At 40.4% G+C, this 17332-nt stretch overlaps 1 protein-coding gene across 1 annotated transcript; it reads right to left on the reverse strand.

The window, feature by feature from the left end:
• Nucleotides 1-601: 601 nt before the first annotated feature.
• On the reverse strand, nucleotides 602-9134 carry LOC108668605 (serine/threonine-protein kinase DCLK1-like). The gene is made up of 12 exons (XM_018155846.1): nucleotides 8636-9134; nucleotides 7347-7854; nucleotides 6978-7074; nucleotides 6476-6592; nucleotides 5962-6085; nucleotides 5150-5312; nucleotides 4773-4853; nucleotides 4191-4337; nucleotides 3844-3984; nucleotides 3054-3296; nucleotides 2628-2678; nucleotides 602-2145 (listed from the first exon to the last, which is right to left on the reverse strand). The coding sequence occupies exons 1-12, from the start codon at nucleotides 8968-8970 to the stop codon at nucleotides 1483-1485; spliced, it is 2670 nt and encodes an 889-aa protein (XP_018011335.1). The 5' UTR covers nucleotides 8971-9134; the 3' UTR covers nucleotides 602-1482.
• Between the last annotated feature and the right edge of the window lie 8198 nt (nucleotides 9135-17332).

A 17332-nucleotide genomic window follows, 5' to 3' on the forward strand; every position in this document is an offset into this window, starting at 1 on the left:
ATTTGTCACAGGAATCCATTACACGGGAAACGTCCCGAGAATCAATTATGAGGAAGTAGTCACTGGGATCCAATATACATGAACATTTTATCAGAGAAATGTTGTCTTAATACACGCGGGAATAGTGCCGGGACCACACAACGGTGGCGTTCGAGGGAGTTGATTGCGTTAGAAGTTCTCAATGTAGTAAGATCAACGTAAATTATGCACGCTGTCAAAGTAAAACATTTTAATCCTGTTCATTGCGATAAAAAATTGTAGTAAGCCAGTATGTTAGACCCGATATTAAAATAAAAATCTAATCACTATTAATAAACAAAAGCGGCAAACGTGCAACAATAACTAGAAAGACATTCGAAAACGCAACCGGGAAATTGTGTCAGCATTAGCGCTACAATCTGAGTAGCGGATCAGTCACGTCACAGTTAGGCCGGCTTCCCACCATGCTGCCGGGCACACTCCATGCATATACCAGTCACGGTACAGTCCAATATTTTTAAGGGGCATTTCTGTATAAGCATTCACACCAGCCGTGCAAGGCACCTGTCATGCGCATGGTGTGAATGCTTCTATGTACATGCATTAAATAATATTGGACTGGACCATGACGGGCATATGCCTGGCACGTGCCCAGCAGTATGGTGTGAACCTGACCTTAGCGTCACAGTCTGCGTAGCGGGTCACAGTCAAGACAAAGTAAGTGACGTGGATAGCTCCATGAGACCATACCACGACGTAGGATCATCTACACAACACATAAATAACTAGACTGTTATTCTTGACAGAATGTAGAAGATCAGAAAGTTAGGAAACACAGAGATGCGTCGATACGATGAGAATGAAGATTAAAAATATCAGACGTGCTACTGGCAGTATAGGGTCGCAGCCCGTAGCTCGTCAACATGGTGGTCGGGGAAAGGCGATAATTTGACATCACATATTATTTTGTGGACAATATCATGAAAGAAAAACGATAACACTTTATTTCTAAAATAAACAATTTAATAGGCTCGTCTCCTAGATCTTGCGTACTGGTTACATAGCACGCGGGAAGCTACGTAACAAGGACTAAAATTATACGAGATAATCAATTTAATCGGACGTAATTTGTTCATGGCAAATTGATCAACAGATGCCCACGAAAGTCCAACAGGGACTCTACAACAGCCGTTGACGCGCCGTTATCTTCCCTCATTAGCTTTATAAGAGTGATCGTTATGCTACGAACCAGGCTTCACTAGACTTCGAGACAGCAGAGGTCATAAGCGGGTCAATGTCTGTCAGGTCTACGCGACTATAAAAGAAACAAAAAAGTCAACTCAAGTTTACGAAGATTAAACATGAGTTCGATAAATGCACATGGCCTGGCTTCATCCAGGATTTTCTTCAATACAAATTTAAGCATACTGCCCACTTAGACATGCATTCAACAAGCCATAACTGAGCCCGATTAATACAACACTGGTCTTTCTGTCATCGCAATCAGTGAGCCTTGCCCTTAGCAGATGTTAAGCCAGTTGATCGACCGTTGCTTCTCGCCGGACTGCCCCAATTCTCTTTTTTATGACCGCCGTGAGAGTTTCGGGCAGGACTGCTCTGCAGCGCATCTCTCTTGACTTGAGTAATACTATTACGAACTTTAGCAGCCGTCTTAGTTTTACCGCTACCGTTGCCGTTATTTCGAATAGTTGTACTAGCGTTGTCGTGCTCCTGAGAAGTCTCGAGAGTATTTGAGCTATCAGCTGAGTTATCGCTGTTGCCGCGAAAACAATTAATGCCGTCAGTGACAGCTGACGTTTTATCACACGAAGAATTACACGAGCCCACACCGGAGCTCGACGAGGCCGAATTGTGGCTATGGTTTGGACTTTGGCTCACGTGACTAAGGCGGGGACCACTCGGCCTGGCGGGAGACAACTCGCTGGTCTCCTCGTGAGCTTCTAGAGACTGTGAGCAGTTGGGAGTAGCTGGGTTATGGTCATGGTCGTAATGACCGTCAAGGTCGTGATGATACTGTTGGTACTGAGGTGTGGCGTAGTCGTCACGGGGTGGGTGCTCGGCGTAGTTGCCACGGTAGCCGCTTGTGGAGTCGAACTCAGAGTCGGGCGGGGGAGCTGTTAGGCTGCAGAATTCATAGTCCGCGCTCTGCACGGTAAAACTTTACTTAGGACTTTATATAGTTGACCAAGACATGATGCCTTATTTCATGAAATAATATCATGAACATAATTATTTCGTGAAATATCATGAACATAATTGAATAATTGCTGAAATGACGAAAGACTAGGGCGCAGATGCTGGTACACCTAGAAGACTAGTTGCCAGATGGTGTGATACACAAATGATTCGTGGGTAGGTGGGTGGTCCCCCAAATGTTAGTGGGCAGATGGGTGAGCCCCCAAATACTAGCGGGCAGATGACTAGTTACCGACAATGGCAGTTCAGACTTGACACTCACGCGTCAAAGTTCCAGTTACACAGCACCAAAACGCTCCAATTTTGACGATAATCTCTGAAAATTCCCGACGTGAAATTTCCCCATCACCTTCAGTGTCAAGTGTGATATTGTTAAGTGTTGTGTGTTATTGCAACGCTACACAGCATTCAGCAAGTGATACTTCACATACCTGATGGTAGTCGCCGTTGGGATCCTCCAGTTCGTTCAGTGCATCTTCTCCCTGCAGGGAAAGAAGATTATACTTTAACTTGATGAAAATTGCTACTTCATTGCTTACTGCAACTACATTTCTTCAAAATTTCACAAGGACCTCACAGGTGACCAACGTTGGGGCTGTTCATTTGTTATTTCTCAAAGAAAGTTTAGACCAATTGGAGTTATACAACAATACAAGGAATCAATGGAGTTGCAATGAGTAATTGTATTCATTCTCTAAAAACCTGGTTCAGAATCCCCCAGAAAAATTAAGAACATTAGCAGAATAATCAGATATGCTGGAAGCTTTTCAAGAGTGTGTTAACAGAGGAAAAGCTAATACTTTATTATTCGACCGAAGACGGAGCTAATAATAGAATATCTATCGCCCAGGACTGACAAGGAGCCAAGGATGCTGCAGGACTTGCTCCGCTGTGAAGCGCGTGGCAGGGTCGACCAGCACCATGGCGGCGATGAGGTGGCGGGGCTGGGGGCTCACGTGGTCCCAGTAGGGCGACGGGAAGCTCAGGTGACCCGCCAGGATTTGCTCGAACAATTCCTCTTGGTTGTTGCTGGCTGATATGAAGGGCGGGAACCCACACAGAAGGATGTATGCTATAACTCCAGCCGCCCAGATATCGACCTGCATTATTGAGTTCTTTCAGAAACATTCATCTCGTTAGCAAGGTTCTAACTTGTTGAACGCTAAGTAAGTAAGTCGCTACTTATTCCAAAATATCGAACAGGAATTATAAGCTAAATTGTGCGAATTAGCAGACCAAGGCGATTGCTTCGATTACATAAGACATCGGCGGACATACCAAATAATAATTGAATGGAACGGTGACTTACTTTGTGGAGGATCAGCAAATTAGTCAACTTGATGCTAATATGCAAGCATTCATTTCGCTTGCTTTGAGATAGCATGCTCTTCATTAAATAAATATGGTGCAGCATAAAAGTCGCCATAAGCCATTTAACGCCGCAGTTGCCGAAGTATAGACTGTACCTCAAATTAACTTCGTGGGGTTGAAATTGAATCAAACACTTCCTATCAACTTGCCGCACATGAAAAGTAAACACTAAAACTCAGCTTATGGTGATGTTTCATCGCTGCAAGCAGCAACTTGCCCTAATATATGTATACATATGCAGTGCTCTGCCTTTTGCTAGAGATTCCTCCATCTCACCTCGAGTCCATATCCCTCCTCTGCAAGTATCTCAGGAGCGACATAGGTGGGCGTGCCGCAGATGGTGTACAGCGGTTCCTCCAGCTGCACTGCAAGTCCAAAGTCGCCGAGCTTGAGCCGCGGCATCGGACCAGGCACCACCTACGGCATCAAGGATAAATGTTTAACACTACAAGGTTTTCAGCATACATCAGCGCGAGGCTGACGATATGCTACATGACAAAATATTGGGTTTAAATTCAGCTCACAAATACTAACATGGAATGTATGTATTAAATTGAGAATGGGCATTTTGGTGCCGGAACACAAATTGGAGAGTTCATGCTATAAATTAAAGTGTAGCTCACCAGTAAGTTCTCAGGCTTGACGTCCCTGTGGACGATGTTCCTGAGGTGAAGATACTGCAGAGCGGACGCCAGATCACGGATGAGATGGCCGGCTTGACTCTCCGTGTAGTGTGTTGCGGCAGCGATGGCATCAAACAGATCGCCGCCCTGCACAATTAACCAATTAATTGCAGTAACACTACGACATACAAAGAGCATTTTGCAGCACATCTAGGCAATAAACACATAGTATTTATCAAGAAATTTCCTACTGCAACGCTGGAGCCAGACGGTGCACAAGAGGACACGACACGCATCACACACGGTAGCCTACTTCTGTACGTTGATCATATTAAACATGTGAGTTGTATCAACATCTTCAGCATTTATGAACTTTGATAATCCTAAGGTCTCTGACAGTAGATAAGATAATAAAAAAATTAAAAACCACGGATTTGCCCCTATGATTTTGCCCTTAACTGGGTCATGGAATTTCCTTTCGTAAGCAACAAAAAGATAGAAGCTAATCATGACCTAATAGACTGAGACTTAACTGGAAGACGAGTATACCAGGAGATTAAATATGGAGCGACCTCAACTCACCGTGACGAGCTCCATGACAAGGTAGAGATAGTCAGGACAGTGAACCTCTTCAATCAACTGTACGATGTTTTCATGCCGGACCTGATGGAACATCAGGAACAGATGACAACTCTATACTGGGACGTTCAAGTTATTTACGAAAGATTTACACCTTAACAAGCTTATCATAATGGCTAGAATCTACTTAATCAAAACAATATACTCACAAAACATAGGTAATATCAGCAGTCAGTGATTTTGCTCGCAAAACTTACTGCGAACTACCAACATTTAAATTCATTTCTGAAGTATTTAAAAAACCTGGAACAAATATATTTGTGCTACATACTCTATACAAATGTCAAAAATTGTATGCTAAAATGATTGATGAGCCGCACCTTCCTGAGGATATCGACCTCGCTGTGGATCATGTCCTCCTTGCCCTCACACTTGGACTTGTCGATGATCTTGAGGGCAAACCTGCGTCGGGGCGGCACGAGCTCGCGACACTCGCGCACCACCGCGAAGTTGCCGTCGCCCAGCACCCGCCCAACGCGATACCTGCGCCATAAACTCGTTCATGAGGTGCCTTATAGGAACTCGTTTTGTAGTGCATTCAATACATTGCTATCAATATCGTTAGTAATTTTGGTGATATTCATTAATTTAGTAATATTGATATCATGGAGCATGTGAGGTTAAGATCAGGCACGGTTGTATGTTGTCTCGCCATTAAAGATATTGTCAGGTCGTGATGTCATTAGTTACCCTTACGTCACCTTCTGTGATGTCACTATTCGCGGGTCACCGCGTATATAAACTCGGTGAGCTGACTGCCAGTCAGTCTTAGAAGAGTCTTAGGCAGACAGCCTTCAGCTGCGGTCATGCAGCTAACTCTAGACGCGCTAACACCGTCTTAGACTCCGGCACTCATACCAACACGCAGTGTCGTAAAACTCTATCTCTAATATTTACGCCTAGATACACGACTTGTTATTATCCTTCCCTGGCCAATGAATATTTAATATGTTATTCGGACATAAATCAAACGAACCAAAACCCCTCAGGTTTTTCTACTATTGATTTGAAGATCTTCGATTGAGGAACTTATCAATTAACAATCAGGTTGCCAGCAAACCGGTAACCTGACAATATGTCCGAAGTGTTGGGCCTTGTTAAAGGCAACATATTAATCCTGAGGGGATCCCACCTGGAGGAAATGGCAGAGGGCAAGAAGAGGTCCTCATTTGAGGGGAAGGAGATGTGAGGAGAAGAAGGGGGACGATGTTCTGCCACATCCCCTCTGCTGGGGCGAGACCCTCGAGGTAAACTTCCTGTGGAGAATGTGAGGAATGTCAGCGCAACACGGCAGAGATTGTTGCTCTTCGTACAGAATAAACGAGCCGGGGGTCGGGAGTGAGGGGGTCGGGAGTGAGGGGTTCGGGAGTAAGGTGGTAGGGAGTGAGGTGGTAGGGGAAAAGAATGTCGGGGATCACGATGTTGAGGTCGGGGCCAGGGAAGTAAGAATTAAGAGGGTCGGAAGTCACGGGGTGGCGGAGGTCACGGGGTGGGAGTCCAAGTCAGGAGGTGAGTTGACCAACAGAATTGCACTGTTTTGTAGCCTCAATCCTGAGGTGCCAAGGCTAGAGGCTGCCAAATCATAAATCAAAATTCCTCAAAATAGTTCTGAAGAGACAATGAGTCACTATGCTAGAAGAGCAGACCTGAGTGTTCGAGGGTGAGGGGAGAGATGGCCCGGCCGCGGGGCTTGGGGGAAGGCATTCGTCGGCGCACCAGTGACACTCCAGCGCTCTTCAGGAGCGGCCTTACAGCCAGGCTCTCTGTAACAGAAGCATAAAGAAATCACTCAAGATATTCTCACTAAAATTACCTTAACTGAAATTGGCAGGCACTCCAGATAGGTACTTACAGTAATAACTTAATGGTAAATTTTCTTCTTATTTCATGAACAAAATATAAAAATTCGTCTGTTCTGTCAAGCTGTGCACAGCTGTCATCTGTGAGGAATAGGGTTGTCTCAGAAATGATATAACATGAATTTTTCAGCTTAGTTTCATTGTCAATGTTAGACAATTAATTAACAAATTTTGAGACATGCAAGCAAGGGGATGAAGAATAAAACAATTATGCAGCAAAAACCTTCAGCCTAAACTATCATAAAGCATATTTCAGCCTTGTACTAAATTTGTTGTGGCCAGTGGTCACCTTTATTGTCAAGGTAGAAGTCGTCGCGGCTGCAGCGTTCAGCGCCGCATGCAATGAACACATCCTTGCCCTCAAACAACTCTTTTAGAGCTGTCACCTGGGTTGTAAAGAAAACATACTTGATAAAGGTTTATATACCTATTAAAAGAAACATTATTTTTAGTAGGAAATCAAGAATTAGTTATCAGGCTTCTTTGAGTAAGTTTAAATAGTCAGAAGGAAAACTTGAGAAATGTTTTAGCAAGAAGATTGGCAGAAAATTAATAATGGAAGAGTGATCTCAAAAACTTATTCATTCAAGAGCTTTATAAAAATAAATAGGAGAGAAAAAAGACTTGCATTTAAATCAATGGTAGCACTGTTTTTTACCTGGCGTCCATCAAGGGTGTATATTTTCCTGACAGCGCCTGTGTCAAGTTTGAGAGACATGCTAAGGTCCTCCATAACCTGGTCCAGAGCTCGGGCTGTGCGCCTATTGAGCAACACACGTACAGCCTTGCGAGGTCGCTGTCCATTCCTGAGAACCGTTATCAATCGAGGTCTCATGTTGGATTCATCAAGATTCTCTAATGGACCATTTAGACGTGAAGAAGGAACATGCAAAGCCTCCCGTCTTCTGGTCTGCAGGTGCCATTGAGGAAGCTGAGCAGCTCTGTAGTCTATAGCTTTAAAACTATCAGTGCTTGATGCCACATAGTCGCCTGCATTGCACAACTGGTCCAACATGTCTATCTTGGTGCCTTCAAGAGTGAACACAAAGCGCACCCCCGCTGCCAAGTGCAATGGGTGCTCTAACAGGCGAGTCAGCTCCACGAGTAGAGAATCCCATGTCCGGTGTCGGTCTGAAGATACAGCCACAACTGCACCAGGAAACCATCTGCACAAGTAAAATAATTTCAAATCAAGTTTTAAAACACCGAAACTCCAGACTTCAGAAGTTTCATCTTGCTACAAAGTAACATTATTAACCACATAAATAATTCAGAAAACACAAGTTGATGCTAACAGGTCTGATGCAGGATAAGCTTAGTAGTAGTTCTGACATGGCAATAGGTGGTAAGAAATCTTACAATTAAGTACTGGTCCAGAGTTTATTGCTTAATGAATGCAACAGTAAAGGTGTAAATTGTAGCATATTTAATGACTACCGGTAGTTGTGTATCATCTGGATATTATTTTCTATGGGCTGTTGGCTACAAAAAAAACACTAAGTTACCTTTAGTCAGCCAATATAAAATTACATAATACCGTATTTGTCATTGACTGTTCTTAATGAGAAACCTGAGGAGATATTTAATGCCTTTATAAAAGTTTAACTAGTACTTATGAATAGCATGAATTGTCAATATATAGGGAGTTGACTTGCCATTAAGAGCAATCAATGAGCTCATTGTAAATAATGTGCCAATAAGGAGACTATAGAGGGCCTGTTACACAGGGAAAGAAAAGAAATTAAAGCAAATGCTCAAAGTATTTTGTGTGTCAACAATTTTTGAGGCATGTAAAAAATTAAAAAAAAAAACTTTCATTTTGGCGCATCATTGTAAAATCATATAACTATGAACAATAGGTAGTGGTCCCAAGAACATTGAAATGAATAAGTTTTGGCCACAAATTGGAGGCAAAGAAAGATGGAGTCAATTCATCATATTAATTACCTGTCGCCATTTCTGTAGAAGCGGCAGCGTTTGGCTCTTCTCTCTTCGCTCTGTCGAACAAGAGGCACTCTATTGACAGGAGCGGGTGAAGCTCTCCCACGTCGTGCAGCCCCTGTACTGCTGTTGCCAGGAGCACTGTGCGTTGACAGGGTGGAGGAAGTCATGGGTGTGGAGGAAGCTGCAGTCAAACATGATTCAGTCATGTTTGTAGTAGAACTGAACTGGCAAACATCATCAGCATCAGAGCACTTTTGAGGACTGACTGGATCTACAGTGAGAGTAATACCTCCTGTCCAGCCTCTGCTGGCTACCACACCACATTCAGAGGAACTCATGGCCAAGACAACACTACAACACTATAATGTTGTAACACTAGTCTTTGATAAATGATTCAAAAACATTTTCAACAGTCCTGGTCAGAATCTCCAATCTAAACAAATAAAATGGCAAATACATTCCAGTCACTAGTAAAAGGAACATTCACTTAGTAAAATCTGTCAAATGTTAAACAAATTCTTTTAGAAATGTTTACTAAGCATTTTCATAGTCATCAAACTGTACCAAATGCTTTATTTTGCATGCCAGGCTCTTCCAATCAAGGATATTTTAGGATTGCTTCTGTGATACCCCCACACATTTGATGTAAAAAAATGTAATTTTCTCTATACATTTTCTTCATTTGAGTTTTTGCTAGAACATCATTAGTAACAATTAGGGTGACATCTATTTATAGATAAATTTATTTCTGATACAATGTTATATGGATGAACATCATAATTAAGGATAGAGAGTGCAAGGAAGATAAATGTTCTTCTTTTAGCTACTTTGCACTGGTGCCACATATTGTCCACTAGTTTCATGAACATTATTGCTGCCACTTGTTAACTGGTCTGTACTGAATTGGAAAATTGGGCTAGAGCCTGAGAAACTCCAAGCATAAGCCAACTTGCAGGTTGCAGGTGAAGTCTATGGAGTGTGTGCCTCTGGTGGAACTTAAATAAACTCCCTTTCCTAGAATTTAATGGTTACATCATGGTTTGTGCACAGCAAATTCAAGTCAAATGTTTTTATGTTTATGATAATGCAAATTTAAAAAGTAAAATTTAAATTGAAAAGTGACACCTATTACAAAAATAGTGCAGCTCCTAAGCAAAATATCTTGGGTAGATTAGTAATTGCATTGCTTATACAAGATTGCAGTTTTGCTTGTATATAATTGGATAAAAGGTAGGTACTAATTCACCTAGTGAAAATTCAACAGCTCAAAAATGTTCAGGATATAGATTGTCAAAACTCAAAAAGAAGATATTTTTTACTCCTATGATAAGATATATTATGTTTTATATATACAACCCCTGGCAAAAATTATGGAATCACCAGCCTCAGAGGATGTTCATTCAGTTGTTTAACTTAGTAGAAAAAAAGCAGATCACAGACATGACACAAAACTGAAGTAATTTCAAATGGCAACTTTCTGGCTTTAAGAAACACTATAAGAAATCAAGAAAAAAAATTGTGCAGTCAGTAACAGTTATTTTTTTAGACAAAGCAGAGGGAAAAAAATATGGAATCACTCAATTCTGAGAAAAAAATTATGGAATCATGAAAAACAAAAGAACGCTCCAAAACATCACTAGTATTTTGTTGCACCACCTCTGGCTTTTATAACAGCTTGCAGTCTCTGAGGCATGGACTTAATGAGTGACAAACAGTACTCTTCATCAATCTGCCTCTAACTTTCTCTGATTGGTGTTGCCAGATCAGCTTTGCAGGTTGGAGCCTTGTCATGGACCATTTTCTTCAGCTTCCACCAAGGATATGGCAAGATGTATTATCATCTTGAAAAATGATTTCATCATCCCCAAACATCTTGTCAATTGGTGGGATAAGAAAAGTGTCCAAAATATCAACATAAACTTGTGCATTTATTCAAGATGTAATGACAGCCATCTCCCCAGTGCCTTTACCTGACATGCAGCCCCATATCATCAATGACTGTAGAAATTTGCATGTTCTCTTAAGGCAGTCATCTTTATAAATCTCATTGGAACAGCACCAAACAAAAGTTCCAGCATCATCACCTTGCCTAATGCAGATTCAAGATTCATCACTGAATATGACTTTCATCCAGTCATCCACAGTCCATGATTGCTTTTCCTTAGCCCATTGTAACCTTGTTTTTTTCTGTTTTGGTGTTAATGATGGCTTTTGTTTAGCTTTTCTGTACATGAATCCTATTTCCATTAGGCAATTTCTTACAACTCCAGTTTCCTCCCATTCATTCCTCATTTGTTTTGTTGTGCATTTTTGGCTTTTGAGACATATTGCTTCAAGTTTTCTGTCTTGACGCTCTGATGTCTTCCTTGGTCTAGCAGTATGTTTGCCTTTAACAACCTTCCCATATTGTTTGTATTTGGTACAGATTTTAGACACAGCTGACTGTGAACAACCAACATCTTTTGCAACATTGCGTGATGATTTACCCTCTTTTAAGAGTTTGACAATCCTCCCCTTTGTTTCCATTGACATCTCTCGTTTTGGAGCCATGATTCATGTCAGTTCCCTTGGTGCAGCAGCTCTCCAAGGTGTGATCACTCCTTTGTAGATGCAGACTAATGAGCAGATCTAATTTGATGCAGGTGTTAGTTTTGGGGATGGAAATTTACAGGGTGATTCCATAATTTTTTCCTCAGAATTGAGTGATTCCATATTTTTTTCCCTCTGCTTGGTCTAAAAAATAACCATTACTGACTGCACAATTTTTTTTCTTGATTTTATATAGTGTTTCTCAAAGTTAGAAAGTTGCCATTTGAAATTACTCTAGTTTTGTGTCATGTCTGTGATCTGCTTTTTTTCTACTAAGTTAAACAACTGAATGAACATCCTCCAAGGCCGGTGATTCCATAATTTTTGCCAGGAGCTGTATGTATGATCATATGATATCATGAATAAAATTGAATTTATATGATTTATAATGTCTTTCATTCCAATATTTTATTTATATGAGTTTAAAAATGGAACAGAATTTCTAATTCAAATTGTTTAAACCATGGCCCTTGGTTCCTCTTCTAGAATACTGTGCATAATGAAAGAATTTTACAAAATTAGCTAGTGATTTTTAGAAAATTTCTAGCAAAATTATGTAATTTTTTTTAAATTTAGTCAAGGCATTTATAGTAAAGGATAAAAATAACAGAAATTGATTGCTAACACACATATTTTCATCTCATTCATGGGTGACTTCTGCCCAGTTTTCTAGTTTGACTTAGTTCAGTATAGAATTTTAGAAATTATGATTTGTCATTAGATATATCACTGAAAAATTAATCTATTCTGTTAACCTGAAAAGTCTCAAAATATCAGATAGGTACCATCAATGCGTATAATATTGCCACAGCACTCAAGTTGCCAGACTTCAGAAGAAACAATCTATTTGATAAACTTAACAAACCTTAAATAGGTACCACTTTCTAGTACAATGAAAACTGCTGTATAGTCAATAGTCGTTATGTGCCATATGTTATTGCCAGGATACGTACAGATTTAGGCAAATGCATCACCAAGATGTGGTTTTTAACCCAAAAACATTGCCAGCAATTTTCAAGATGCATTGCTGTGTGACCAGTGGTATTCAGCAGTCACTGCCTGTCTCTTGCTTGTTTTGATTGCTTTTATCCATCAGGACTGACACCTGTAGTGATCACAATGCAGGTAGTCTACATTCATTGTAATGTGCATACATCTGTGCTGATTATTGTGTGCGCAAGAAAGCCACCACCCGAGCCAGCTTGGACCATAACTGCGCGATGGGTGTTATGCCTGCCCGGAGCCTGGGTGCTGCCAGCTCTGGGCACTCAAGCAGAAGATGCTTGACAGTGTGGGGGAGTGAATGACATTGGGGGCACAGGTCCATTTGAGTGCTGTCCAGGCATTGTTTGTAAGAGTTTAGTGAGGGATGGTGACCGCAGCGTGGTCACCATACCTTAGCACATCCCTCAGTGCAGCAGTGCCAGCTGCTGGTATGGTGTCCAATGGTTGGAAGCAAGGTGCATGTGAGGTGGAACCAGCTTCCGCAACTGTTGCACAAGACAGATCCCCTACTCCAGCAAGCAGATGGCCCATGCTTGGTGCAGGTAGGGCACAAGGTGATGGGGCCTGAGTTTGGCTCGATGTCACCACCAAGCAGGATGAGAAGGTACGGGGACCTGGTAGCCGGGTCCCCTATCAGAAAAAACAGTTGGTCCAATCATAATGTACTCTGCATCACTCCCCTCTGGGAGGGCCAAATTGCCCTTACTTCAACCTCACTGGGGAGCTGTGGGTACCAAATTGCCCCCACTTCAACCTAACTGGGGAGCCATGGGTGCTTACATTCCCAGAGGGGAGTAATGTAATTGTAAATTGTAAAGCATGCACCTGACCCACGTCTGTGCCAAATGCCAATCACTGTGCATTAGCCAGATTTATTGTAATACGGTCTGTAAAGACATAAATTTTGGTATTAAAGCAGATGCAGTGCTGAAGATTTTTGGATATTTGCTTGCATTTTGCACCCTGGGGATTATGAACCTCATAAATCATATTTTGGACTAGTATTATATTAAATGGATTTTAGTGACAAGTGGTGAGGTGAGTGATGAATTTTTAGCAAAAAAATCTGCTTCTGCCAAGATGCAGCTGGAAACTTAGGACTTCTATGTCACATAAGGTAGATATTAGAGTAAAATAAGATCACTCTGTAATATTGTACTGCATTTTTATGAAAATTCTAATAGGATTGTTTGGAGGGCAGTTTGAAAAAATCAGAAGCAAAACGGTATTTTGAAAAGTTTTAAGAAACAAATTAGGGCAAATGTAATAAAAAATTAGATCAGTACTCACTGCAGTGAGTGACAGTGCATTTTCTTGTTTGTTCATGACGTGAAGTCATGGATGGATGGACATGATGACTGACAAGCACAATTGCGCATAGTAGTGGCAAGCCAGTGATTTTTTAGAATTAGTTCATTTTTAATTTTCTCATTTACTCAAGATTTAAACCAATATCTTATGTATGATGATGCTGGTATCCATGATACTTTGCTGGTCTACTCATAAAACTTGAAATTGAACTTGAAGGAGGATCTAAAAAACTTTCTGCTTTGCTACTATGCTGATAGCGCCTACATTTCCAATTCCCATAAATGAGAAAATGTGCTAAAAAAAAGACAAAATTGACTACAAGCATGGGAATGTTGTCTCATTTAGGAGTAGCTTTAGTAGCCTGATTTTTCCAGACAGTGAATCAGATTTTTAGATCCAACAGTTATCATTTGACGGGTAGGGTAAACGCGGTATATTCCGATTCCGACATCGTGGGTAATTCCAATACCTCTAGTTTTTCCTTTATATCAAGCTTTGTCTTTGTTCCACGCATTTGTTGATGGTTGAAATAGTGATGTCATGCTATTGCGTGCCAAACTATTGCCAAAACACTAGGTCTGGGCCGTCTGGCAGGAAAATGTTAAGATCCAAAGAGAGACAGTGCACGTCACCCAGTGAGATAATTGAAAAATGTGTCAAAGTTGATAGTTGACCCTGCTCTACCAAATAGTGATAAACTGTTTGTGTAGAAAGAATATTATGTTTTGAGACTTTTAAATGCGTCTGTGAATATATTAGGAATCCTTTAAGTATACTTGTATTTGCTGATTTCAAGTGGTAAATAAATTAATAGATGATTTAGTTAAGAAACGGATATCGACACATAAAAACTAATTCCGACACAACTGGAATTGGACACACACATCTTGTTCTGAGGCTCTGAGCTGTGTGCAAAAATTAAAATTTTCTTAATTAAAAGCTTAATAGCTCTTAATTAAAAGTCTTATAATGTAGTGTTCAATATTCAATAGTGTTCTAATTCTGAGCTGTGTCGTATTCCAATACAGCTCACACAGCGATCGGAATTTGAACACAAGAGTGTCGGCATTACAAATTAGTAGAGTTTGAAGCACGGCTGGAATGTCTCACAAAATGCCAAATTTAGTCACATAAGCATCAGAATATATGGATTTTGTAGGTTTGCATTCTAAATGCTTTTAAATAAATATGACAACATTTTGTGACGTTTCATTGTTGCTGGCGCGTAGTGCGGTGTTTTGAGAGTGATGTAAAGCAAACAGAACTTGAGTTGCACATACGGTGATTTTTTTATAGCCATTCATTTTTTGCTACATTCTTAATGTGCCGGAATATGTTTACCCTACACTTATTCATTAATCAATGATAATACCTCTCAAGAATTCTAGCCAGCCTTAGTTTAATTATCATCATGATAATATAATTATGTATTCTATGCTCAGTCTGCTCATGCTCATTGCTCAGACTGCTGACTGCAATGGAATATAGGTATCTAGGTACTACCTTCTCAGCTGTCAGCCACAACTAGAGCTTTCCAGCCATTTTTGAAGCCTTGAGAATTGAGATTCCATTATATCATTTATATTAATTATCTCTTATATTATTGTTAACAAATGTAAACTATCTAGGCCATCTGGCTTAGAATTTTGAAATTTCATATAGAAAAATAGGTCACATAGGTAAGTAAATTAGAGGCTTAGAGCTGCAAGATTTCATTTCAGTAATAAGTAGGAAAAATTCATACTAGGCCTTAGCTACAGGATACAAATGATATAATACTATCAATTCAAATTTATCAAGTATTATTACTTTTACATAGAATTTCCATCATCACTTTCAAGTTAGCCTAGGCCTATAAACAAAGTGATATGGAAAATATCATTGATCATTCAAATCATTGTAAGGTACCATTTAGTTTGAAGGTTGTTTATTCCTTCAGCAGTTTAACCATTAATCCATGATTCATGAACTATCAGCATTTTACTAATTCAATTAGGTAGGTACCGTAGGCTAGCAGCGGCTATCGCCGTGTTTTACAATAAACGAATGCTTAACTACATTACGTAAACTAAATGTAGTTAGCACAGTTTAATGGAATTATTATTAAGCTATATATTTATCAAGACATAACATTCAGCCCTAATACGAACGCTAAAATTTCACAACAACAAACATGATTAACATCCATAACATCCATGTCCAAGTCTAACAGGACAGGAACCACTAAATCACTCCCACTCGCTCTCGGATACCTACTTGCTCCCTGATTGAGGGAGCCCGAACGAATGAGTCACTGGAGTGGAGTAGCTATGGCCTATGAGTACGATGCTAGCGGAGGACGGAGGTCGTTGTGGAGACAAGTAGTAGTAGACAACTGTTTTTTTAACAGTACTCGAAGATGGATGTTGCAAAAGTATTTGTCTTCAACATAGTGCAAATTCTTGGTAGGCTTTTGCTGATTAAGCTTTATTGTGGTAAGAAATATTTGTTGAAAGTCAACTTTGAGACATCGAGTTAACCGTCTCTCATCGAAAAAATTGTTCAAGAAACCGGGTGGCTACTGGCTAACATGTTAATTTATGCAATAAACTGAATGAAACAGGGCGGGGCTGACGTCACAAGTCTGTTTGAGGTTTGAACGCCAGTTGTTATTACTTAAATGAAAAATGGAATTGCGATTTGTACTGATTGTGAATATAAAGCATAAATACCGCTCAGTAATTAGTAATTTTAGCTTAAGCTTCGTTGATGCCGGGATTGCCGGCAATTCTCAACTCGCTTACTGCAATAGAAACGCGCTGGCTCTAATAGTAATAATACCCAAAATTAAATTTTTATCTGTTTAGATGTTCCAGAAATAGATGATAAACTTATTTCAAACGTTAGAATAAATTTTAAGATCATGGTTGAGTGTGGACTGTGGTCTGTGTGTGTGTGTGTGGACCAGCAGCCTGCAGGTCACCAGTGGAGCTCCAGTGGCAGTTGCAGTTTGGAATTTCAGGCAGATTTTCCCAAAAAATTGCGGGTGATAATGGGATTTTCATGAGTCAGTTTTGAGAAAATTGTGGGTGACATTTTTCACATAAAAGATAGGTACCAAGTTATTGTTTGTTCCTGCCCATGATTTTAGAAAACTTCTGCCCATTGGGCAGAAGTTTGGGCCCAGCACTACAGTACTCAGTACTACTGAGTACTGTAGTGCTGGGCAGCTGGAACACTGCTGCCGTCCTGATGGATCTGAATTCTGAATGACCATCCAATTCTTAGAATTCCACCATTCAGATAATTTCACCACTTTTAATGGCCTTTTATCTATATTCCTATGCCATTTAGTAATCTCTTTTATGAAGTTTGAAAAATTTCCCAAGAAACCCAGTTTGTGGATTATTGGGCACTCAGTACTCACTGACACAAGGAACAGGGGTGAGGGGGGGCTGCAATTTGAGGGCCCTCCGAGCATAGTGGCAATTTAACTGGCAAAGCAGAGAGTTTTTTAGACTCACCCTCAAGTTCATTTTTGAGTCCTATGACAGTAAAACTTATAAGTAGACCAGTAAAGTATCCTGGATACCAGCATCATCATACGTAAGAAATTGGTTTAAATCTTGGGTAAATGAGGAAATTAAAAATGAACTGATTCTAAAAAATCTCTGGTTGTCACCAGTGGTGGGCACAGTTCCGATAATCCGCTAACCGCTAATTAGCGAAGCTAACTTTTTCCTTATCGGATTAGCTGTTCAGCTAACTTTGAAAACCTTTAGCAGACCAATTAGCTTCCGCTAAATTTAGTTCCGC

This window comes from Hyalella azteca, unplaced genomic scaffold, assembly GCF_000764305.2.
Source record: "Hyalella azteca isolate HAZT.00-mixed unplaced genomic scaffold, Hazt_2.0.2 contig16409, whole genome shotgun sequence".
NCBI classification, from domain to species: Eukaryota; Metazoa; Arthropoda; class Malacostraca; order Amphipoda; family Hyalellidae; genus Hyalella; species Hyalella azteca.

Excerpts from the sequence above, each read along its gene's own strand:
- LOC108668605 (XM_018155846.1), bottom strand. The coding sequence starts at position 8,970 with ATGAGTTCCTCTGAATGTGGTGTGGTAGCCAGCAGAGGCTGGACAGGA. Across the intron at positions 7,075-7,346 it reads ACACCCTTGATGGACGCCAG|GTGACAGCTCTAAAAGAGTT; the intron begins GTAAAAAACAGT and ends TTTACAACCCAG. Across the intron at positions 3,297-3,843 it reads AGGAGGGATATGGACTCGAG|GTCGATATCTGGGCGGCTGG; the intron begins GTGAGATGGAGG and ends TCAATAATGCAG.